The 25,732-nt window shown below is 44.4% G+C and overlaps 1 protein-coding gene across 1 annotated transcript; it reads left to right on the top strand.

The window, feature by feature from the left end:
• Positions 1-601: 601 nt before the first annotated feature.
• Positions 602-24,316, top strand: sowahb (sosondowah ankyrin repeat domain family member B). The gene is made up of 10 exons (XM_083642165.1): positions 602-871; positions 4,201-4,314; positions 10,987-11,892; positions 12,195-12,398; positions 12,985-13,938; positions 14,094-14,229; positions 15,161-15,328; positions 19,599-19,963; positions 21,819-22,006; positions 23,149-24,316. Exons 1-10 carry the CDS (start codon positions 632-634, stop codon positions 23,564-23,566), a joined length of 3,693 nt encoding a protein of 1,230 aa, XP_083498291.1. The 5' UTR covers positions 602-631; the 3' UTR covers positions 23,567-24,316.
• Positions 24,317-25,732: the final 1,416 nt, after the last annotated feature.

The following is a 25,732-nucleotide window of genomic DNA, read 5'->3' as shown; positions in this document are numbered from 1 at the left end:
TGAATCTATAGCTCCTTTTCTTTGTAGTGTAGAGTAGACTACACTGTAGGTATGCAGGTGAGGCAGCGGTTAAATACCTGAGGTGGGCGGAGTTTGACTTCCTGACTGAAACCAAGGAACCTATAAAAAGGAAGAGACATCACTCACGTCACAGCGTTGTTTCACCTTAAGGCTTTTATTGAAAAATGCTTCCACCAGATTATAGAAAATACATGATGTCCTTATGTGATGTAGACTGATGTTTTTTTTAATGTAAATGTGCGTCCTTGTTTTCCTTATTATTGGTCTCAAAACAGGTAGCCTAAAAAAAATAGATAGATTAGCTAACATGATAAGCATGTCTGACCTACAGTAGCCTAGGCTATGTAAGCCTATTTTAATCTGGTGGAAGCATTTTTCAATCAAAGGTGAAACAACAACACAGATATTATAGTGGCACCACTTTCTTCTGGACACTGCAGAGAGTGAGCTTCTCACTTCAATAGAGTGGTCTCTTCCTTCTTTATAGGTTCCTTGACTGAAACTCCTCCTGACACCAAACTGAACTGCCGAGCGACCTTTGAGCTCACAGCAGCCTGCCTGTGAGCCTTTGGGCCAGGCAGCTTCGGGTGGGTCGGTACCTGGACGGGGCATGGCAGCGGAGTTGAGCCAGGACGCGGTGGTGCGCTTCTTGCGGCGCAGTGGCGGCGCGGTGCGGAACACGGAGCTGTTGGCTCACTTCAGCGCGTTCCTGCGCCGGGACGACGCGCAGGAACGCGCCCGGTTCCGTGAGCTCTTCAAACGGATCGTCAACACCGTGGCCACGGTGCGACAGGAGCAGGGCGCGGCGCACGTCGTGCTCAGGAAGAGGTTCAATACTGCGCTCTGTCAGGTAAACTCACCTGGAACACGCAGTAGCTTTTAAGTCAGTGTTGGGGAAAATACTATAAAACACACACACACACACCTACACACACACACACACACACACACACACACACACACACACACACACACACACACACACACACACACACACACACACACACACACACACACACACGCCAGCTATTACCAGATTAGATTCTGTTGACTAATTCCCTAGGCCCCCCACCTTTTTCATAGGCTACTCTAAACTAAAATGATCTGAAATCTATGCTAAATCTAATCTGATTTGATCTAAATCAACTCTAATCTAATGTTACTCTCATCTGATCCTCTAATCCAGCAGTTCTCAAACTTTTTCACATCAAGGACCCCTAAACAGTACAGGTGACCCCAATTTAGTCAACATTAGGGCCACAGACCCCCATTTTGTCCCAAATCTGACAATATTTTCATTGTCAGATATGACTGTCCAGAACTCCATGACTGTTTGTATCACAGGTTTTGTCTGTACCCCTTGAAGGCTGAAATATACTTGATTGATTGATTGATTGATTGATTGATTGATTGATTGATTGATTTTATTTGACAAATAAAAACAATACAATACACCAACAAGCATAGCCTACAGTATAAAATAATGAATCAGGATATCACAATAAAGTCGCTAAATTTATTTCCATTGTGGTCCTGAGGTCTCGGCTGGGAGGCAAACAGAAAAGGGAATGACGCTACAATACACAATAATACAATACAATACTAGACATGAAAACATCAGTAAAGAACAATCTAGAATAAAACAGAGATGCAAACCAACACAAGTTCAAAAACCAGTCAAAGAAAGGTTTTGCATATTACTGTAGCTTACTCATCATTAATTTTTAGAAGGTTTTTAAAACTATTCAGAATTAGCAGATTTAATTTTGTTAGGGAGCTGTTTTGCCAGGCCAATAGCGCCCCCTCCCCTCACGCATGCATGTTAGTGATTCTCCTAAATAACGTTTAGTTTAATATTCAGACATACAAGTAAATCATTACAAAATTCATTTTTCACTGAACTGCTATGTGTGTCCCTCTTTTTTCCTTTTGTCAGTGGCCTGCCCTAACCCTGAATGTCGAGAGACAGTAGCTTAACAGTGTAACAGTTGACACCCCGACAGGTGTCAAACTGCTGTAGTTTAAGCGTGCACGTACCATTTTAACAACGGGTTTATGACAAATTACTTGGTTTGTTTTAATTTTGGGGGTGAAATTATAATCCCCAATCTTTCCAAGTACCCCCTGCAAACTGCTTAAGCACCCCTAGGGGTGCATACCCCCTGGTTGGGAATCGCTGACCTACAATACAGACAGTCATAGAATTATGGACAAAATCATATCTAACAATAAAAATATTCTCAGATTTGGGTTAGAGACAAAATCTCATCAAATGGGGGTCTGTGGCTCTAACATGTAGTAAATTAGGATAGATCCATCTATCTAGCTATCTATCTATATATATCTATCTATCTATCTATTTATGTATCTATCTATCTATCTATCTATTTATGTATCTATCTATCTATTTATGTATCTATCTATCTATCTATCTATATATCTATTTATGTATCTATCTATATATCTATCTATTTATGTATCTATCTATATCTATCTATCTATCTATCTATCTATCTATCTATCTATTTATTTATGTATCTATCTATCTATCTATTTATGTATCTATATATCTATCTATTTATGTATCTATCTATATATCTATCTGAGGTTGTGAGTTCGATCCCCGGCCGAGTCATACCAAAGACTATAAAAATGGGACCCATTTGCCTCCCTGCTTGGCACTCAGCATCAAAGGGTTGGCATTGGGGGGTTAGATCACCATATGATTCCCGAGCGCGGCACTGCTGCTGCTCACCGCTCCCCCAGGGGATGGGTCAAATGCGGAGAACAAATTTCGCACACTCAGGTGTGTGACAATCGTTGGGACTTTACTTACTTACTTTACTATTTATGTATCTATCTATCTATCTATCTATCTATCTATCTATCTATCTATCTATTTATGTATCTATATATCTATCTATTTATGTATCTATCTATATATCTATCTATTTATGTATGTATCTATCTATCTATATATCTATCTATTTATGTATCTCTATCTATCTATTTATTTATGTATCTATCTATCTATCTATTTATGTATCTATCTATCTATCTATCTATCTATATATCTATCTATTTATGTATCTATCTATATATCTATCTATCTATCTATTTATGTATCTATCTATCTATCTATCTATCTATCTATTTATGTATCTATATATCTATCTATTTATGTATCTATCTATTTATGTATCTATCTATCTATATATCTATCTATATATCTATAAATATCTATCTATCTATATATCTATCTATATATCTATCTATCTATTTATGTATCTATATATCTATCTATCTATTTATGTATCTATCTATATATCTATCTATTTATGTATCTATCTATCTATCTATCTATCTATCTATCTATCTATTTATATATCTATCTATCTATATATCTATCTATCTATTTATGTATCTATTAGGGATGCACCGATATGAAAATTTTGGCCGATGCCGATAACCGATATTAACATTGCTGTTATGGCCAATAACCGATATTTACCGATGTCGATATGATCTGTATAAAACCACATTTTTATGATCATCACATTTTGTACATACTGAAAAACACATGTTAACACTGAATTTGAAAAAGTTATGCATTTCTTTATTTGCAAAGCCTTTGGAAAAGCCAATAAATCATAGATTTACTGCATTATTTCATATCAATGTGAAGAATTTGGCTGATAATGATAACCGATATTAACATTGCAACATCTTACCGATATGACCGATATGTAAAAAAATCGGCCGATACCGATATGATTGCCGATATATCGTGCATCCCTAGTATCTATCTATCTATCTATTTATGTATCTATCTATCTATCTATCTATCTATCTATCTATCTATCTATTTATGTATCTATCTATCTATCTATATATCTATTTATGTATCTATCTATCTATCTATCTATCTATCTATCTCTATCTATATATCTATTTATTTATGTATCTATCTATATATCTATCTATCTATTTATGTATCTATCTATTTATTTATCTATCTATCTATCTATCTATCTATCTATCTATCTATCTATCTATGTATCTATCTATCTATCTATCTATCTATCTATCTATCTATCTATCTATCTATTTATGTATGTATCTATCTATCTATCTATCTATCTATCTATTTATGTATATATCTATCTATCTACTCTGCAGTCCGGAGACTCGGACTGTGCGGCCGTCCCACCCTGTGTCCCTGGTAGGAGGCGGGGCCTGTCCCCGGGGGGCGGGCCCCCTGATCCAGGCCGGCAGGCTGACCCAGAGGGGGCGGTATGTCTAATGTGACCCCAAGCACTTTTCTTTCTTCCACCTTTTCTTTTCTCACCACTTTCATTGAGCTTGGTATGACTGTAATATATTACTGTGAATCAATACATTTGGTCTTTGAGATGTTGAAGAATATTCTGTTGTTCATGACCCTGGGAGCCCATTTCTGCCAGTGTGATGAAAAGTCATTATAATGAGAAACTTTCTTAAAAAAAAAGACAAAAAAAAGACAAAAACCTAATCATTGACTTGAGAATGTTTCTCATTGTTTTGAGAATACTCAAGGGCTCATTATACTCGAGCAAGCTCCGTGGGGTGGAGCTCCGCGAGTCTCCGCAAGTCACCGTGCGGACCTCGCGCTGGGGCAGATGCTTTTATACTCAGAAGTGATCAGCCAAGTGATCAACAAACATTGTACAATGGTAATAGTGAGAACAGCCCGTGAAAAGTTGCAATGAAACGCTATTATGTGCAGTACTGAGTGCGCTTTCACTCTCAAACGACCGCACATCAGCACATGAAGGAATCACCAAACTTGTTTTTACTGAATAGCCGTTTCAGTTCTCAGCCCTGATAGCCTACTCTGTGCTGCTTTTAATCTCTCTCAAATCATGCTCTCAACACAACACATTTACTTGGTGAAATGACTAAAAACGAACAGTTGCAAATCAAAGTTTAGCCTACCACATGGGTCAAGAAATGTGGTGAAAACACAGCTCAGTGTTCAGGGCTCAGTGCCTTGAAAGCGGCCATGTTTGGAGAGAAGTCGTGCGGAGGTTGCGCTGTGAGAAAAATCTTCAGGCACGCGGTGGGCGGCCTACGGAGGTAGCGCCCAACCACGCCCAACACATTCACCTCATTTGACGCTGTCGGCCCTCGCTCCACCCCCGCGCCCTTCACGGCATGGTGAGTATAAAGCAGCCTTAAGGGTGCTTTCTCACTGTAAATGATTTATTTCGTTTCGTTCCGTTCCGTTCCGCGCCCGGGCACGATTGTCCCCCCTCCCCTCTCCCCCGCTGGTCAGCTTTCACATTACAACATTTCTTCCGCACTCGGGAACGGAACGGAGTGCACTTGCGTCATCAAATATGCCTGGAGTGTATCCTCACCCGTGTGTTGTGTTGGGCAAGTTACTTTAAATTAGTAACTTAGTTACAGTTACTAGTTACTGCTCTGAAAAGTAACTTAGTTACTTTAAGTTACTCGTTACTCTCCAGGTAACTAGTTACTAGGAAAGTAACTTTTGAGTAACTTTTTTTTAAACTCTCAATGTTACTTTTTTTTAAACTCAATTCTCTTATTAATGCACACACATTATTTTGGGGTTTCTGTAGCACAGTGTGGGAAAAGACAACTGTCGAATTTGAGCATTGTACCCATTATCACTACGACGAAAAGTATTGGAACAAGAAAACACAACATTTAGGCATTGAGCCATATTTATTGTTGCCTTCAAAACAAGCCTTCAAAAAGTAGCCAGTACACTTTTGGCAGTGTATAATTAACAACTGTATCAGTAGTCTATAATATCCTGGCTGAACAACATAAAAACACTGTGGTTACCCTTTGTAACAGCGGAGTGACAGACAGAGCAGAGCCCCAAAGCAGCTGCTCATCGCAGCTGCCTTTAATAGCAGTTCATCTCCAAAAGGCAGCAGACTTGCAGGCATTTTTTTCCCATTTCATGACCAAACAACGCAAAACACACCGTGAACACCCTCCAACGCGAGGGGAATCTGTGAGTGAGAGACGAGTGCAGATTGAAAAAGTAGCCGGATCATGTTCGCGGCGTTTGTTCCAGTGGTCCTTTTCCCAATTAATAAACAAACCTCAAATATGTATCGATGAGTGTGACAATTGAAATAATACCGAACAAATATTGTCATGCCGTAACCCAGGAACTTTGATGATAGAGAGGACCACAAAAAAATGTCCTCGCCACCAGAGGGCAAGATTTTGCTGAGGGTTGGGGGCCGAACGGTGCTGGTGTGGAAAAATTTGGGGCATTTGAAGTCAGGTTTAGAGGAATAACTAATTTTAAATGAACAGTTGTGATGTCATTATTCAGTCCTAAACACCAATATTTGATCCTTTTCTCACTCACTCCTATGTCACCACTTGCTCTCCCTGCAGGGCTTGAAATTAGCTTTTTTGGCCACAATATGGCTGCTAGAAGTTACCAGCCAATTAGAATTTCCACTAGCCAAAATGTTTTTCTTGAAATAAACCAGAATATGAGTGGGTTAATTTAAGCATATTAAGTATCAGTAAGTGGCCCCGGATTCTCAAAGCCTGTGTTGAGGGTCACACGAACAAAAATGCACTCTTGAAGCTAAATAAATCCAAAACCAACAAGTTAATTATTTACATTTTTTATTTCAATGTTGAACAGTCATTTCTTACACATGAGATTACTTTTAGCCTTTTAGTCATAAAGATTATTGAAAGATATTCCATATTCCAGACTGAAATGTTATAACAGAAGTAGAGTATTGGCCAGAATGACATGAACATTTGGACACTTATTCAGCGGGTATCTTGTATGTTGCGTTCAGGTGCACTGTACTTTTTTTTTTTTTTTTTTTTTTTGGGGCCCCTGTCAGTCAAGGGCCCTTGGAATCGTCCACACTGCCGCTACCGTACACAACACAGCTCGTGCAAAATGACCCGTTTCACTATCAGAATTTGGTCCAGTAACATTAGAAAGTATAGAAGTGCCGCACGATTACTTCCTCATCAGACCGCCGTCAGACTCCAGGCATTTTCCTCTCTACCCTCGCTGCTGTAGGTCCCCCACAGAATCGTTTTACCTGGAAGTACTCACAGTGATTAAGGGGCTCATGCGCAAATGTCAGTGCAGTTCGACTTAAAAAAAAAGTGAAGTAACGAGTAACCAGCTGTTTAAATCGCAATAACTGTAACTGCGTTACTGATTTTGACAAAGTAATTAGTTACAGCACTCGTTACCGAAAAAGTAACGTAGTTACTGTAACGCGTTTCTTAGTAACGCGTTAGTCCCAACAACACTGGTGTTGTCTATGTGGTTCGGAACGTTTGGCGTTCACATTCGCAAGTGTTTACAAGTGTGCTCGGGAACGGTACTGGGGCGCCAGTGAGAAAGCACCCTAAGATAGATAGATAGATAGACAGAGAGAAAGCGCTGTGGCTCTAAACGGGTGAAACACACAGACACATGCACAGTGCCAAAGAGAGGGGAGAGGGGGACAAGTATTGTATGCAAACCTGCACCACTTACTTTAACACCTGGGTGTGATTTTTTTCCTCATCACACTGGCAGAAATGTGTTTCCATAACAGCCAGTCTGACACCAGCTGTAACTGTTCTACAGAGCTACAGGCAGTCTGATGCTAGCTGTAACTGTTCTACAGAGCTACAGGCAGTCTGATGCTAGCTGTAACTCTGTTCTACAGAGCTACAGGCAGTCTGATGCTAGCTGTAACTGTTCTACAGAGCTACAGGCAGTCTGACGCTAGCTGTAACTGTTCTACAGAGCTACAGGCAGTCTGACGCTAGCTGTAACTGTTCTACAGAGCTACAGGCAGTATGACGCTAGCTGTAACTGTTCTACAGAGCTACAGGCAGTATGATGCTAGCTGTAACTGTGTTCTACAGAGCTACAGGCAGTATGACGCTAGCTGTAACTGTTCTACAGAGCTACAGGCAGTATGACGCTAGCTGTAACTGTTCTACAGAGCTACAGTCAGTCTGACGCTAGCTGTAACTGTTCTACAGAGCTACAGGCAGTCTGACGCTAGCTGTAACTGTTCTACAGAGCTACAGGCAGTCTGACGCTAGCTGTAACTGTTCTACAGAGCTACAGGCAGTCTGACGCTAGCTGTAACTGTTCTACAGAGCTACAGGCAGTATGACGCTAGCTGTAACTGTGTTCTACAGAGCTACAGGCAGTATGATGCTAGCTGTAACTGTGTTCTACAGAGCTACAGGCAGTATGACGCTAGCTGTAACTGTTCTACAGAGCTACAGGCAGTATGACGCTAGCTGTAACTGTTCTACAGAGCTACAGTCAGTCTGACGCTAGCTGTAACTGTTCTACAGAGCTACAGGCAGTCTGACGCTAGCTGTAACTGTTCTACAGAGCTACAGTCAGTCTGACGCTAGCTGTAACTGTTCTACAGAGCTACAGGCAGTCTGATGCTAGCTGTTACTGTTCTACACAGCTACAGGCAGTATGATGCTAGCTGTAACTGTTCTACAGAGCTACAGGCAGTCTGACGCTAGCTGTAACTGTGTTCTACAGAGCTACAGGCAGTATGACGCTAGCTGTAACTGTTCTACATAGCTACAGGCAGTCTGATGCTAGCTGTAACTGTTCTACAGAGCTACAGGCAGTCTGACGCTAGCTGTAACTGTTCTACAGAGCTACAGGCAGTCTGATGCTAGCTGTAACTGTTCTACAGAGCTACAGGCAGTCTGACGCTAGCTGTAACTGTTCTACAGAGCTACAGGCAGTCTGATGCTAGCTGTAACTGTTCTACAGAGCTACAGGCAGTATGATGCTAGCTGTAACTCTGTTCTACAGAGCTACAGGCAGTCTGATGCTAGCTGTAACTGTTCTACAGAGCTACAGTCAGTCTGACGCTAGCTGTAACTGTTCTACAGAGCTTCAGTCTGACGCTAGCTGTAACTGTTCTACAGAGCTACAGGCAGTCTGATGCTAGCTGTAACTGTTCTACAGAGCTACAGGCAGTCTGACGCTAGCTGTAACTGTGTTCTACAGAGCTACAGGCAGTCTGACGCTAGCTGTAACTCTGTTCTACAGAGCTACAGTCAGTCTGACGCTAGCTGTAACTGTGTTCTACAGAGCTACAGGCAGTCTGACGCTAGCTGTAACTCTGTTCTACAGAGCTACAGGCAGTCTGACGCTAGCTGTAACTGTGTTCTACAGAGCTACAGGCAGTCTGACGCTAGCTGTAACTCTGTTCTACAGAGCTACAGGCAGTCTGATGCTAGCTGTAACTCTGTTCTACAGAGCTACAGGCAGTCTGATGCTAGCTGTAACTCTGTTCTACAGAGCTACAGGCAGTCTGATGCTAGCTGTAACTGTTCTACAGAGCTACAGTCAGTCTGATGCTAGCTGTAACTGTTCTACAGAGCTACAGCCAGTCTGACGCTAGCTGTAACTCTGTTCTACAGAGCTACAGCCAGTCTGATGCTAGCTGTAACTCTGTTCTACAGAGCTACAGCTAGTCTGACGCTAGCTGTAACTGTGTTCTACAGAGCTACAGCCAGTCTGATGCTAGCTGTAACTCTGTTCTACAGAGCTACAGCTAGTCTGACGCTAGCTGTAACTGTGTTCTACAGAGCTACAGCCAGTCTGATGCTAGCTGTAACTCTGTTCTACAGAGCTACAGCTAGTCTGACGCTAGCTGTAACTGTGTTCTACAGAGCTACAGCCAGTCTGACGCTAGCTGTAACTGTGTTCTACAGAGCTACAGGCAGTCTGACGCTAGCTGTAACTCTGTTCTACAGAGCTACAGCCAGTCTGACGCTAGCTGTAACTCTGTTCTACAGAGCTACAGGCAGTCTGACGCTAGCTGTAACTGTGTTCTACAGAGCTACAGTCAGTCTGACGCTAGCTGTAACTGTTCTACAGAGCTACAGGCAGTCTGATGCTAGCTGTAACTCTGTTCTACAGAGCTACAGGCAGTCTGATGCTAGCTGTAACTGTTCTACAGAGCTACAGTCAGTCTGATGCTAGCTGTAACTGTTCTACAGAGCTACAGCCAGTCTGACGCTAGCTGTAACTCTGTTCTACAGAGCTACAGTCAGTCTGACGCTAGCTGTAACTGTTCTACAGAGCTACAGCCAGTCTGATGCTAGCTGTAACTCTGTTCTATAGAGCTACAGTCAGTCTGATGCTAGCTGTAACTCTGTTCTACAGAGCTACAGTCAGTCTGATGCTAGCTGTAACTCTGTTCTACAGAGCTACAGACAGTCTGACGCTAGCTGTAACTCTGTTCTACAGAGCTACAGGCAGTCTGATGCTAGCTGTAACTGTGTTCTACAGAGCTACAGGCAGTCTGACGCTAGCTGTAACTCTGTTCTACAGAGCTACAGACAGTCTGATGCTAGCTGTAACTGTTCTACAGAGCTACAGACAGTCTGATGCTAGCTGTAACTGTGTTTTACAGAGCTACAGGCAGTCTGATGCTAGCTGTAACTCTGTTCTACAGAGCTACAGGCAGTCTGATGCTAGCTGTAACTGTTCTACAGAGCTACAGACAGTCTGACGCTAGCTGTAACTGTGTTCTACAGAGCTACAGGCAGTCTGATGCTAGCTGTAACTGTGTTCTACAGAGCTACAGCTAGTCTGACGCTAGCTGTAACTCTGTTCTACAGAGCTACAGGCAGTCTGACGCTAGCTGTAACTCTGTTCTACAGAGCTACAGCTAGTCTGACGCTAGCTGTAACTGTGTTCTACAGAGCTACAGGCAGTCTGATGCTAGCTGTAACTGTGTTCTACAGAGCTACAGCTAGTCTGACGCTAGCTGTAACTCTGTTCTACAGAGCTACAGGCAGTCTGATGCTAGCTGTAACTCTGTTCTACAGAGCTACAGGCAGTCTGATGCTAGCTGTAACTCTGTTCTACAGAGCTACAGACAGTCTGACGCTAGCTGTAACTGTGTTCTACAGAGCTACAGGCAGTCCACAGCACACGCCCCGCTGCCAGGACACCTGAGCAACACCACCGAGGAAACCGTCCTCTCCTCCGCGGGGATCCTCCTTAACAACAACACCAACGTGGAGACCAGTTTGAATGTGAATGTGGAGAAACCGGTCCGAGCTTCGTCTCCATGCACCCCTGAGCGCACAGAGCAACAACAACATCAACGACCACATCCAAAACAACAACCTCATCATCATCATCATCATCATCAACAACAACAACAACAACAACAACAACAACAACATCATCAGCCACCACAGGTAACCAACACTCAGGCGTTTTCTCCACATGGTACAAAACCACCAGTTCCAGTATTTGGGCAAAACTCTGAGAAAACAGGTGGTACACTGGGACGGCCAATCAGCAGCCAGAGTGGAGAAGAGCCAATCAGCAGCCAGAGTGGAGGACAGCCAATCAGCAGCCACAGTGGAGGACAGCCAATCAGCAGCCACAGAGGAGGAGAGCCAATCAGCAGCCAGAATGGAGAAGAGCCAATCAGCAGCCACAGAGGAGGACAGCCAATCAGCAGCGACAGAGGGGGACAGCCAATCAGCAGCCAGAGTGGAGGACAGCCAATGAGCAGCCACAGAGGAGGACAGCCAATCAGCAGCCAGAGTGGAGGACAGCCAATCAGCAGCCACAGTGGAGGACAGCCAATCAGCAGCCAGAGTGGAGAAGAGCCAATCAGCCGCCACAGAGGAGGACAGCCAATCAGCAGCCAGAGGGGATTACAGCCAATCAGCAGCCAGAGTGGAGGACAGCCAATCAGCAGCCACAGTGGAGGACAGCCAATCAGCAGCCAGAGTGGAGGACAGCCAATCAGCAGCCAGAGTGGAGGACAGTCAATCAGCCACAATGGATTACAGCCAGTGGTGGGTAGAGTACTGAAAATCTATACTCAAGTAAAAGTACAATTAGTCCCATAAAGAAATGACTCAAGTAAAAGTGGAAATTATAAAAAAAAAAAAAAAAAAAAGTATCTGGTTAATTCCTCAAAGTACAAGCTACTTTCCTTTTACTTTACCCTTTTAAGGTGTGCAAAACAATGAAAAACAAAAAACAGCACTTGTTGTAATATTTTTTTTTATGAAGTGAATGTAGAGCACGTAGACTAATCATTTTTGTTACTCATGTGCGTTACTTGTAACTCGTTACTACCCACCACTGATTACAGCCAATCAGCAGCCAGAGTGGGGGACAGCCAATCAGCAGCCAGCGCGAGAGCTCCTGCCCACCTCCCCTCTCACCTGCAGCAGCTGGGCATCAGCCGCGCTCTGAAACAGGAAGTGATGTCAGTCTGCAGCAGGTGACCCGCCGCCACGCCCGGCACCGGCAGAGCTACAAGACCGCCGTCTCTTATGACGAAGACGATGATGAGGTAGAGCTGGGCGATAATGCATTATTACCGTTTGTTTATCGTCTTTCAGTGGAAACATATCGTGATAATATCGTGATTTTGGGATATCGTGACACACAATTATGCATCAAAATTGATGATAAACAAATTAGACTAAAACACACTTTTTTTTTTTTTTTTTTACACAAAATGAAGTATGGAAGTTTTTAAAGGAATATTATTTTAATATTTCTATTTTGTTTGACATCACACAATTCAAATGCATGTAAAGTGATAATCTCAAAGATTTTCATGGAAATAAATGTCGTCTATTAAGTCACTATCACCAACTGAGCACAATAGTGATTGAACCTATGGCCCACTGATGGGAACCTTTGCATTTTGTATTGCAGCATTTATTAGCTGGTGTCTGTGGTGACACTGTTTGCATCTCACCTGTAATTACCGCACATTTTGCCATAGATGCCGCCAAAGAGAACAAAACTGAAATCTTTGAGATTGTAACTTTTAACGAGATTTTGCATACGTGAGCCATATCGTGATGTAAATCAATACCGAAAAAGACCGTTGTGATTATCGTGATGTTGATTTCAACCATATCGCCCAGCCCTATGACGAGGAGGAAGAGGAGGAGGCTCCGAGGAGACGAGGTTCAACGGGAGGCGTGTGGCCCACGAGCGGCACTCTGAGCACCCCTCTGAGCGGCCCTCTGAGCACCCCTCTGAGCGCCCCTCTGAGCGGCCCTCTGGGCGGCCCTCTGAGCGGCCCTCTGAGCACCCCTCTGAGTGGCCCTCTGAGCACCCCTCTGAGTGGCACTCTGAGTGGCCCTCTGAGCGGCCCTTTGAGTGGCCCTCTGAGCACCCCTCTGAGCGCCCCTCTGAGCGGCCCTCTGAGCGGCACTCTGAGCACCCCTCTGAGTGGCCCTCTGAGCGGCCCTCTGAGCGGCCCTCTGAGCACCCCTCTGAGTGGCCCTCTGAGCGGCCCTCTGAGCACCCCTCTGAGTGGCCCTCTGAGCACCCCTCTGAGTGGCACTCTGAGTGGCCCTCTGAGCGGCATTCTGAGCGGCCCTCTGAGCGGCCCTCTGAGCACCCCTCTGAGTGGCCCTCTGAGCACCCCTCTGAGTGGCCCTCTGAGCACCCCTCTGAGTGGCACTCTGAGCACCCCTCTGAGCGGCCCTCTGAGCGGCCCTCTGAGCGGCACTCTGAGCGGCCCTCTGAGCACCCCTCTAAGCGGCACTCTGAGCGGCCCTCTGAGCGCCCCTCTGAGTCAGATGGGAAGGTCCGTCTCCCCCTCCTCCCCGTGTATCTCAGACCCCGCCCCCTCCACGCGCCTCCTCGCTGTCTCCCCGGGCGTGAGAGGCGGGAGCGGTGGGCTGGCGGGTTCTCGGCCGATGGCGGTCCCGAAGATCTACATCCGGGACTCAGAGGGGGAAATGCTGCTCCCCCGTGGCTCAGGATGGAGCTCAGGAGTGGGGCAAGAGCCAGGGACTTCTCCAGTTCTGGTCCCGGGGGAGTCTAATTCAACCCGACGCAGCCTGCCTGCGGACGCCGAGCGCTACACAGTAAGGCTGCAACTAAGGATTATTTTAACTGTCCATTAATCTGATTCACATTACAAAACCACATTTAAGATGCTGGAATGAGAGGATTTTTTTAAACCTTTTTTTCTCTTAAAAAATTAAAAAATAAAATCATGATAAATCAATTATCCAAAAAGGGGTGGAGCCTAGGAGCAGCGCTGTCCCCAGGCCGCGCCACCGCCCTCCGCCCCTCCTCCGCCTCTGATTGGCCGCGCTCCAGCTCCCCGGGAGGATCGTGGAACAGCAGCAATGAGGACCTGCAGGACAGAGAAGGTAACAGGGCTGTTGGGCTAATCTTAGAGGGATAGACCAGGGGTCTTCCCTTTCTCAGAGAAACAGAGCAGGGACGATTAAAACGATAAAAAATCATAATAATAAATTGTGTTGCATATTAAGCATGGAAGCATGGCCTATAATACAATTTTTAATCAGCGCACATCAGGATATCGGGATTGACACCTTTATTAATAGATAACATTAAAAAAGGAAGGAGCAAACATATTTTGCATTACTTCATCAGATTCGCTTTGTAAATAATTTTTGTCAAAAGTAGCTTATTATTGCCTATTAATGCTTTGAGTTAAGTCAATATTATTATTTTTTGTCAAAAATACATTTATGTTCACAAACTACTTTGACAAAAATTGGCAGACCCCCTGCAGTACCTCTGCGGACTCCCTAGGGCAGGCATGTCCAAAGTCCGGCCCGGGGACCAATTGCAGCCCGCGGATCGATTTTAAATGGCCATCTGGTTGTCTCTCAAAATATACTATATGTATTGTGGCCCTCCACACAATATTGCTTAATCAAACAAGTTCAATTAGCATTTTCTTTGTTCACCTAACAATGACAGCACTATCATACAGTTTGCAGACAAGCACCAAGTAGGAACAACACAGTCAGAACTAATGTTTTCAGATGTAAACAAAATAGATTGTATAATAATTGTATTGTTTGCCATTTATTTTATATTTTTTATAACCCATATGATTGGCCCCCCGGTATTTTCGCATGATCTAATCTGGCCCCCATTCAAAAAAGTTTAGACACCCCTGCCCTATGGGTCACAGACGCCTTGGTTGAAGACCACTGGGATAGACTCATGCGAACTACCCTCAAATCCACCGTTGATTCTAAATAAACTGGAAATGTAAATTTAGGATGGAAAAGTTTCATAATACTTGTTGTCGTTCTCCTGTCTCAGGTGAGACCAAAGTCCAGGAAATGCTCCAGCGAGCCAAAGAGAGCAAACTTCAGTCTGTGATGCTTCGTGCAGAGAGTAAGACCTCCACGCCCTGGCATCACTCCACTGGACATCTCCTTGACGACCAGGAGCCTGCCTCCTCCTCGTTGGCATGGCAACGCTCCACAGGTCTGGACCACAGATGTATTAAAAGAACTGGCTAGGGTATAGGAAACACCCACCCATTCATTTGAATGTAAGCTGCTCACCAGCATTCTGAAGGGGTTTTCTTCCTGGCTTTATTTCCCTGATGTGCAGCCCAAGATCATGTGACATGTCTTCTTCTTGCGTTCACGAGCGAGCCCAGGTCCAGAGTGATGAGAGAGAGAGAGAGAGAGAGAGAGAGAGAGAGAGAGAGAGAGAGAGAGAGAGAGAGAGAGAGAGAGAGAGAGAGAGAGAGAGAGAGAGAGAGAGAGAGAGAGAGAGAGAGAGAGAGAGAGAGAGAGAGAGAGAGAGAGAGAGAGAGAGAGAGAGAGAGAGAGAGAGAGAGAAAAGCTTCAGAAAACACCTCTTAATGGCTTCTGGAGAAAAAGGGCCCCGTTAAAAAAACTAAAAAAACAACAACTTGATAATCAAAGAACCGTATGGCGAGTTTTAGGGCCGCTTCTTTCCCCATGTAAGTAGATGGGAACATTAGTTTCTGGGCTGCATGGCGTCACCTGACTTGCAATACCGAGCTTGGACACAATGTTACATTTTCTTCACAGCCCAGAGCTGTTTATGGTGGCTTGGTCTGAACTATAGACCCATTTAGAGTGGATATCACAGGGTTAGTTGCGCACGCATCGCGGTATCCAAAACTCTGAGGAAGCAAGTGAAGCCGAAACTGAGAGATCCCGGGAATACAGGAAAAGGATGTCTTGTTCCATATAGACGCTGGACATTCCCACTAGGAATATGACGATGTCCGGCACTGCAACTTTGGCGATGTAGTTGGATCCTAGACCCATCCTGACAGTGAGTGCGGGTCAGGAAACCTCACCCCATTAAAAGAGTTATCTTATTTGTGTAAGGTAACCTGTCTGTTGCTGGCAAAGCTTTAAAATATGTGGAGGAGACATCCGGATCTTCCATATTTCTATGACAGCTGAACCGCTAGTTGTAACTTTCTGCAACCAATTCAGCTCCGTCCACAAACTACATAATCACTAGGCTCTTTCACACCGGCCTTGAAAGCCGAAAAATGCACGGAAAATAGGATTCGCGTTATGCAGACTGCAGCTGTTTGATATGCGGGCGCTCGTTCGTTCATCATACAGTAGCCTAGGCCACACTAACCTATGAAAATATTAATTTGGGCTAGGAGGAGCTGGAAATCCCTCCGCTCGCCTTTCAATCCGGGAGCGGGGGATTTCACCTGAAAGTACACAGCAGCACGGGAATGTGTCCGTGCTGCTTGGCTCTGTGTGAAAGCAATTTCTGTGGCGAGGGTGCGGGCTTTGCGGGACTCCTAAACGGCAATTTTTGCGCGATCTGTGTGTGAAAGAGCCTACTGTTTACAAACATAAAAAGGGTCTATTCACCATATTCACCACGCCCACTTTTTATCTCTTCCGCATTAACAAGCAAATTTTATTTGTTCTTCCGGTTCAGCGCTAGTTGGCGGCCAATTTCAAAACAAAACGTCACTATAATAATGAATGAAGTTTGGCAACATTCAGAATTAAGCTACACTGTGGCCAACTTCAGTTACATGTTCATAGCGTTACTGCTGCGAGGAGCCGATGGCTGTACCCGGTCGGCATTTAACGTTAGTTACAAAAGCACATCGACAGTGTTTTCTCACTGCCAGTAGGCTACAGTAGGGTTTGACAGATAGCTAGTCCAACCGATGTCAGCACAGCCAGCGCTCTCAGTCCTCGCTGCTCATTAAATATGTCCAAATAGGCGTTATTCTGATAAACTGGATATGTTACGTTCTCACCCGAAAAATATTAAAAGTTTAAAACAGTTTGGGGGTTTTTTAGCTTGAAAACAGCTTTTTGGCAAGTCTAAAAATGACTACGGTAGGCATAATCTACTTCCGTGTCTAAAACCGGAAAGACGATTACAAAATGACGTCATGCAGAAGCGTCCTTGTATGAGCAAAGAATAAGGTGAATATAATCAATGATTGTTTTTTGAACTGTGTCACTGCACAGCACATTTCTCATGTGATTCTGCTTACTGACTATGAGCTTGTTCGGGGCGGCTGTAGCTCAGGAGGTAGAGCGGGTCGTCCACTAATCGCTTTGGATAAAAGAGGTCGGTGGTTCGATTCCCGGCTCCTCCAGTCTGCATGTCGAAGTGTCCTTGGGCAAGATACTAAACCCCAAATTGCTCCTGATGGTGTGCCTGCACCCTGCGTGGTAGCCTGCCGCCATCGGAGTATGAATGGGTGAATGTACTTACTGACTGTAAAGCGCTTTGGATAAAAGCGCTATATAAATGCAGGCCATTTACCATTTGTTCAGAGAACAGAGACAGGAACTCCTCCCACTCTTCCACATACTGACTCAGAGAACCCTCTGATCATAAAAACAGAGCATTGATTGATTGATTGATAACTTTATTGAAACATTAATAGCAGGATCGTACAAGACAACACAACATAACCATATTGCTCAAAAGGAATAAAACACAATAAAGCCCGAGGGCTTATTTCCATTGTGGTCCTTGTGTGTGGGACAAGAGGAGTGAATCTGTATGCAGGTATGAGCGCGTGTGTGCGCGGGCAAAGACAACACAAACAGATAACATTTTACACTCAAACCAAACATTCTTAAACCTTAAGTGAATGGTTATTTAGATACCTAGCAAGAATGCATCATTCAATAAATAATAAGATAGAGACCAGCTCATAAACTAAAACAGGAACCTACCTAGGGTTTAAAACCTGCGACTATTCAGGGGACATAAGAAAAGGAAAATAAAAGGTTAGGATCACATTTGTGAGCCCACCAGCCATTTTTTCAAGGCAAGCTTAAAAGAGAACCTGGAGTTAAGGGTCTTAATACTCTCAGGGAGTTTGTTCCATAAAATAGCTGCTGAGCAAAGAACCCAGTGTGGTTTTTCTAATACTGCTGGTTTGGAAGCATTTCATGTATGTGGATGGAGAATGCTAGGACCATATTCTGGGACGTTTAGAACAATAAAGACACGGGTTTTGGGTGATTTAACATAGTTTGTTAGTTGGTGGATTACTCAAGCTTTCTAACAAAGTAGGCTCCATTTGATAGATTTGGTGGTTTATTCCATGAACTTCAGCCATCGTGTTTATGTTACCTTCCATTTTGTATTGGGTACTAGGGATATCCCAGTTGAGTGATGTCACACCCAAGTTCAGTGTGTTTCATTTATACAATAGGCAAACCAGCTAGGGTTAGCTCTAGCCAGTCTATCCATTGTTAGCAATAACAGTTGATAAACAATGCATTTCACGTTATTTTGCACATATAACAGTAGGAACATGTCCACAGATAGAAGTTAGATCATATGACCTATTTTAATGAGGCACAAATAAGACAGAAGTGTTAATAAACAGTATTTGCTACAGTTTTCACTACTGTTGAAGCGCAGATCTTCCATCTTGGATTTTGAACTCGGGGCTAGTTCCCGCGTTACAAACGGAATGGCTCATTATGGGTGCGTTCGTAAATAGTGGTCCGTTCCAATAAAACTGGGAGCGAAGGATTTCACGGTTGAGTGACGTCACACCCGAGTTGTCGACGTTCCATTTAAACAGTCGGGACACCAGCCAGGGTTAGCTCTAGCCAGCCTAGCCATTGTTAGCAGTAACAGTTGATGACAATGCATTTTGCGGTATTTTGCGCATACAAACTCTGCAGCAACATGTCCATACAGATAGAAGTTAGACAGTCTCACTATCAGTGGGACAAAAACAATGTACCTATGGGGGAGCCATAATTCTTGAAGCAAAATACGGAATATGTATTTGCTTTGGAAATTACAATGTCTCATCATTTCGTATGATTATTTCATAATGCGGTGAGTACACAAGTCACAGCGTGGACATAGTGAGTACACACGTCACAGCGTGGACATAGTGAGTACACACGTCACAGCGTGGACATAGTGAGTACACACGTCACAGCGTGGACATAGTGAGTACACACGTCACAGCGTGGACATAGTGAGTACACACGTCACAGCGTGGACATAGTGAGTACACACGTCACAGCGTGGACATAGGAGCGTTTTGCCACTGCCGGAATATGTATTTGGTGACTTAACGGGAGCAGGCTAGTCCGTACCACAGAGTACCAGTCATTGTGCTAAGCTAACTAGCATGTGGGCAAATACTACTTTTCTATTGTATGCAGAGAGAAGGGAAGAGCATCTATCTTCGGGATATGCCGTGTTCCTTTAAATCTTACACATTGCACCTTTAACTCCACAGGTAATCTACATGACGAAGAGGCGGAGTCCAGCGAGGGCTCCACCTCGTCCCCGGCGCCACGCCAGCGTCCGGCGGCCGCCCGGCGTCTGAGCAGCAAGCTGAGGAGCAGGATGTGCCGCAGCCTGGGGGCCGACATGGACCAGCCTCCCCCGGAGGAGGCGCGGCCCGGGGAGGGAGGCCGGCTCCGGCGCCTGCACCTCCTCTCCTCCTCCCTCGGCCGGAGCTGCCATCTGTCCTCCTCCTCGCTGTCCTCCTGCTCCACACCCCCGCGCTGCCACAGCCCCGCCCACCCAGGGGAGGGGGGGGAGGGGAGGAGGAGCGGGGGAGGTGGAACGCTGCACCACGGCTCCTATCTGCACCGACAGGTGAGCGGTGACAATCTGCTTCTCTCATGATACCATTCAACACGCGAGCTGAGCTTCACCATTCAATACAAACAAGATACCATGTGTTCAATGAAAAACTTTTCTGAGTGATGCCATTGGCTGCTAGAATGTAAACAACAATTTGAAAGTGTTATTACAAACTGACTATATCATTTGGATGGAGAGCTTGTGAAACTGTGATGGACAAGGGTCTCATTAGTTTACTAGATTACTACAGCAGAATACTATGGAGCTGATTCAGCTGAAGCTGCACCATTCATGTTCCTGACACAACATAAGGACTGACACTGTTTTATTCACCTTATGTTCAGACCTTACAGTGGACCAAATTCTTCCGGGTCCACCTAACACTTCCGGCGGTCACGGCGCAAAATAAAAGAGTTGTTTTTGGAGCGGACAGTGAAGGGGTAAAATAAATAACGTAGCCTACTACTTTGAGCCGGTACACAGCAAGCAAGCAAGTATCCACTGTTAGCCAGGTCAGATAACGTTATCGTCGACAATGACGAGCACTTTCTTGTAAAACATACCTGGACTCCAACAAAGAAAGCTTCGGATAGTTTTCTCTCCTCCGAGGCAGCGCGATAGCAGCGCGAGCCATTAACGTCAATAAAGACCCGCAGACGTTAACGTAATTCCCTGGAATGCGAGACTTAACGAGCCAGTTACATGGCGTTGCATTCTTAGACATTGTCGTTTGCTTTTATTTGGTATGTTACATACAATTGGCTAAATTATTAGTTAATTCAGAGTTAGATGATATTGGAGCAGCGCAGCCATTTTTTATTTTATTTTATTATTATTTTTAGCCGGAAGTCGTAGGACGGCCACAGAACCGGGTCAAATGGGCGTGGCTACATAAGGTGAATATTATGATGCACTGAATTTCTATACATCGTCCCATCAAAGTCAAGTATGGAGACATTTATTTATTTACCCATGTTTCACAGTGAAGTACAATGAAATGTATTTATTTAACCGTGTTTCACAGTGAAGTACAATGAAATGTATTTATTTACCCATGTTTCACAGTGAAGTACAATGAAATGTATTTATTTAACCGTGTTTCATGCTGCCTTCATATGGACTTTTCTCGGGTAAACATGACCCCATTTGAAGGCAGCATCAGACTAAAGTATGGCGACACAAAGCAAGTACAGCCCAATAAAGTAGGTCCAGTAAAGTAGGTCCAGTAAAGTAGGTCCAGTAAAGTAGGTCCAATAAAGTAGGTCCAGTAAAGTAGGGTCCAGTAAAGTAGGTCCAGTAAAGTAGGTCCAATAAAGTAGGGTCCAGTAAAGTAGGTCCAGTAAAGCAGGGTCCAGTAAAGTAGGTCCAGTAAAGTAGGGTCCAGTAAAGTAGGTCCAGTAAAGTAGGTCCAGTAAAGCAGGGTCCAGTAAAGTAGGTCCAGTAAAGCAGGGTCCAGTAAAGTAGGGTCCAGTAAAGCAGGGTTCAGTAAAGTAGGGTCCAGTAAAGCAGGGTCCAGTAAAGTAGGGTCCGGTAAAGTAGGGTCCAGTAAAGCAGGGTCCAGTAAAGTAGGGTCCAGTAAAGCAGGGTCCAGTAAAGTAGGTCCAGTAAAGTAGGGTCCAGTAAAGCAGGGTCCAGTAAAGCAGGGTCCAGTAAAGTAGGTCCAGTAAAGTAGGTCCAGTAAAGTAGGGTCCAGTAAAGCAGGGTCCAGTAAAGCAGGGTTCAGTAAAGTAGGGTCCAGTAAAGCAGGGTCCAGTAAAGTAGGGTCCAGTAAAGTAGGGTCCAGTAAAGCAGGGTCCAGTAAAGCAGGGTCCAGTAGGTCCAGTAAAGTAGGGTCCAGTACGGTCCAGTAATGTCTGTCTCCCTGCAGTCCCTGGTTCCCCTGGAGCCTCTGGAGCATGCCTGGCTGGTGAAGGGGGCGTCAGGGGCCTGGACAGACATCTACTCTCTGTTCAGAGAGGAACCAGCTCTGCTCAACAGGCGTGACTTCATCTCCGGCTTCACCGTGCTGCACTGGATCGCCAAGCACGGAGACCACCGAGTCCTCAACACCCTGTGGTACGCAGCGCAACCCCATTCTCACCAACAAACGAAGTAGCCAGTTGAGTAGCGATTGGGATGTGAGATAATCACGTATGTGATGCAGAGTATCAGTAAGTTCAGAGGTGCAGTGTACTGACTCACAGTGTGTTACAGTCAGAGGATGAGACAGTATGCTGCGTTCAGAGTCAGTGTACTGACTCGGCGGGCCAAACAATATTTAGGACGGCAGTTTTCAATCTGTTTACACTGAAAAAATTGACCAGAAAACCCTTTGATGTGAAAATTGATGTGCTCACCTACAGTATTACAATGGCTATTTCTGTATTTCTTTTCACTTTTTTTTTTCTTGTGCCAACAGGTTAAGACAGAGATAATTATCTGTGGTTCCTCTCTAAACTCTCATGTTCTCTGTGGTTCCTCTCTAAACTCTCATGTTCTCTGTGGTTCCTCTCTAAACTCTCATGTTCTCTGTGGTTCCTCTCTAAACTCTCATGTTCTCTGTGGTTTATCTCTAAACTGATGTTCTCTGTGGTTCCTCTCTAAACTCTCATGTTCTCTGTGGTTCCTCTCTAAACTCTCATGTTCTCTGTGGTTCCTCTCTAAACTCTCATGTTCTCTGTGGTTTATCTCTAAACTGATGTTCTCTGTGGTTCCTCTCTAAACTCTCATGTTCTCTGTGGTTCCTCTCTAAACTCTCATGTTCTCTGTGGTTCCTCTCTAAACTGATGTTCTCTGTGGTTCCTCTCTAAACTCTCATGTTCTCTGTGGTTCCTCTCTAAACTCTCATGTTCTCTGTGGTTCCTTTCTCAACTCTGGTGTTCTCTGTGGTTCCTCTCTAAACTCTCATGTTCTCTGTGGTTCCTCTCTAAACTCTCATGTTCTCTGTGGTTCCTCTCTAAACTCTCATGTTCTCTGTGGTTCCTCTCTAAACTGATGTTCTCTGTGGTTCCTCTCTAAACTGATGTTCTCTGTGGTTCCTCTCTAAACTCTCATGTTCTCTGTGGTTCCTCTCTAAACTCTCATGTTCTCTGTGGTTCCTTTCTCAACTCTGGTGTTCTCTGTGGTTCCTCTCTAAACTCTCATGTTCTCTGTGGTTCCTCTCTAAACTCTGGTGTTCTCTGTGGTTTTAAACTCTCTTGTTCTCTGGTATTCCTCAGGTATGGCGTGAACAAGGCCGGTCTGACTCTGGAGGTGAATGCCCGCTCAGCGTGCGGGTACACGCCCCTCCACCTGGCGGCCATCCACGGCCACAAGAAGATGATGCGTCTGCTGGTGCAGAAGTTCCAGGCGGACGTGGGCCTGCGGGACACAGCGGGGAAGAGGCCCTGGCAGCTCCTGGGACGTCCCGCTGACGCAGAGCTGCTGCAGATGCTGGGAGCTCCGCAGGGGCCTGGTGGCGATGAGGGCAGAGCCGTGGGAGGAGAGGGGAGTCGACAGCATCGTCACCATCATCATCATCGCCTCTTCTCGTCTTCCTCGGGCGACAGGGTCAAAAGGTCATCCTCCCTCGCCGCCTTCCTCAAACACAAATCACTCCGCCGTTTCCATGGAAACCAGTCTGACGACTCTGTCTGACTGACTGACTGGTTCACTGATTCGTCTCAAATTGCAAAATGAGTGAACAAGGGAACAGAATTTACTGATTAACTGTCACTGCAACTTTTGTATCACTGCAACCTCTCCCGGAGCAACTTTTATATCACTGCAACTTCTCCCAGAGCAACTTTTATTTCAGTGCAACTTCTCCCAGAGCAACTTATCACTGCAACTTCCCCCAGAGCAAATTTTATATCACTTCAACTTCTCCCAGAGCAACTTTTATTTCAGTGCAACTTCTCCCAGAGCAACGTATCACTGCAACTTCTCCCAGAGCAACTGCGAGGTTTTGATGTGACAGAAGCGTCTCCTGACCTTGAATCGTCACTTAAGAGATTTCCTCTGTTCAGCTCAAAACTCTCTTCTACATTCAGCTGAATCCAAATAATTGCCCAAAAAAGGTGCTAATTCTGCTACTGAGTGTTGACGTTCTCTGGATTTGACTGCCAAAGACAATAAAAAGAGAAGATGTTATTAGAGTGCTGGGACTGAGAGCACAGGCTATTGTTGTGGTGAAGGGTGTGGTTGGGAATCAGATGGTCACCACAGGAGGTCTAAACCAGAAGCTGCTTCCTCCTGTTGTCTTCCTGTTTGGGTCGAGGAGAAGGTCAGACCTGAACCGTGACGAGGTGAGAGTCACGTAGTACTTATTAGTAAAAAAGCAAAATAGTAAAAAAAAAAATCACACTTGAGAAATGTGTCTTTTTCATTAAAGTGTTTTCACTTTTCCACAATCAGCCTGTTTTTCTGAGCAGGAATGAGCAAATTACATCAAACAGCCATTGTTTCCTCCCCCACTGCTTGAACAATGACATAAAATGTCCATGCTCGAAATCTTATGTTAGAAATTGTATGTGCTGTAATTTGGAAGCAAAATAAAATAAAGCACAAAAAGAGTGCTGATCCACTGTACAGAGAAGCAGATTCATCAGCGGAAAGTTTTTTATTGCACATAGACACCTCTGGCGTTCGGGCAGGGTGGGAAATGTACATGAACCAGCCAAGACCAACGTTTAGACACTTTATCACATGCTAATTCACTGTTTATCACCTGTTAATTCTTTGTTTATTACATGTTAATTCACTGTTTATTACATGTTTATTCACTTTTCAAAGTGTTGGATTTTTTTTTATGTAATTTTGGAGTTGGCATCTTAACAGTCACAGACGGGCAGTTTCCATGAAAAGGTGCTGGTGATGTTTGTCAGATGAATGAAAGGAGAATCTCCTCACAGTGTTTTAATGGCTCACCTTCTGCAGCTAAAGGACAATTTGTTTACCATACTGTATATATACGGTATATATACCATACTGTATATATACTGTATATATACCATACTGTATATATAGGTCTATATTTTTTTAATGATTAAAAGTTTGGGCACTGTAAAGATGCCAAAATAAACTGAGATTGCGTCATATTGTTGGCTCACTGGCCATCTCTTATCATGAACTACAATTCCCATAATGCTTTGTTTATGTTTTTAGGATACACTACTTAAAGGAACACACCACATTTTTCATAACCAGAAATGGAGACGGTTGGTGGGTTTGGTCTGGTAGTGGACAGTAGCACGGTGTGGATGTTTATGTCTAAAGCGCTCGCACACTAAATACAGAATGATCTGCTCCTTACACAAAGATCAATACTCTGTTGACCGCATGGACCATGAACGTTCTACAGAGTCCAGGAGTGGCCGTACGGGAAAAACAATCTTTTATGTCGTGGCCACAATTGACTGTAACGTGCGATATGCATTTCGAGCTCTCGTTTTCTTTTTTCGTCACACGATACAATTTGTTCCCTCAATCTGGTTCAAATGAGCCCTCGTTTTGGTTTTGCGTACACGAGATACAATGTTTCCTCTTTACATGCGCACAACAAATTGCCAAAATGTGCCCTCGAAACAGTGATATCGTGCTCTCGATATATAATATGCACTCTTCACGAGCTTATAAAGAGTCAGTGCACATATTGATTATGTGTAAATGTGGCTGTGCTGTCCTCGGTGTGTGACATATTATAGGTGTCATTTTGGTATGGAAAGGTATGGCACTCACCGTTGGCTTCTAGCCAAACTTGAAGCATTAGTGTCTTTCAGAGGCTGTAGTGGGCTCATTTTTAAAGGTAAAGATACTGGTATC

Source organism: Poromitra crassiceps (assembly GCF_964638095.1).
Source record: "Poromitra crassiceps genome assembly, chromosome: 8".
In the NCBI taxonomy this organism is placed as follows: Eukaryota; Metazoa; Chordata; class Actinopteri; order Beryciformes; family Melamphaidae; genus Poromitra; species Poromitra crassiceps.
This window is presented reverse-complemented; position numbering and strand designations above follow the sequence as displayed.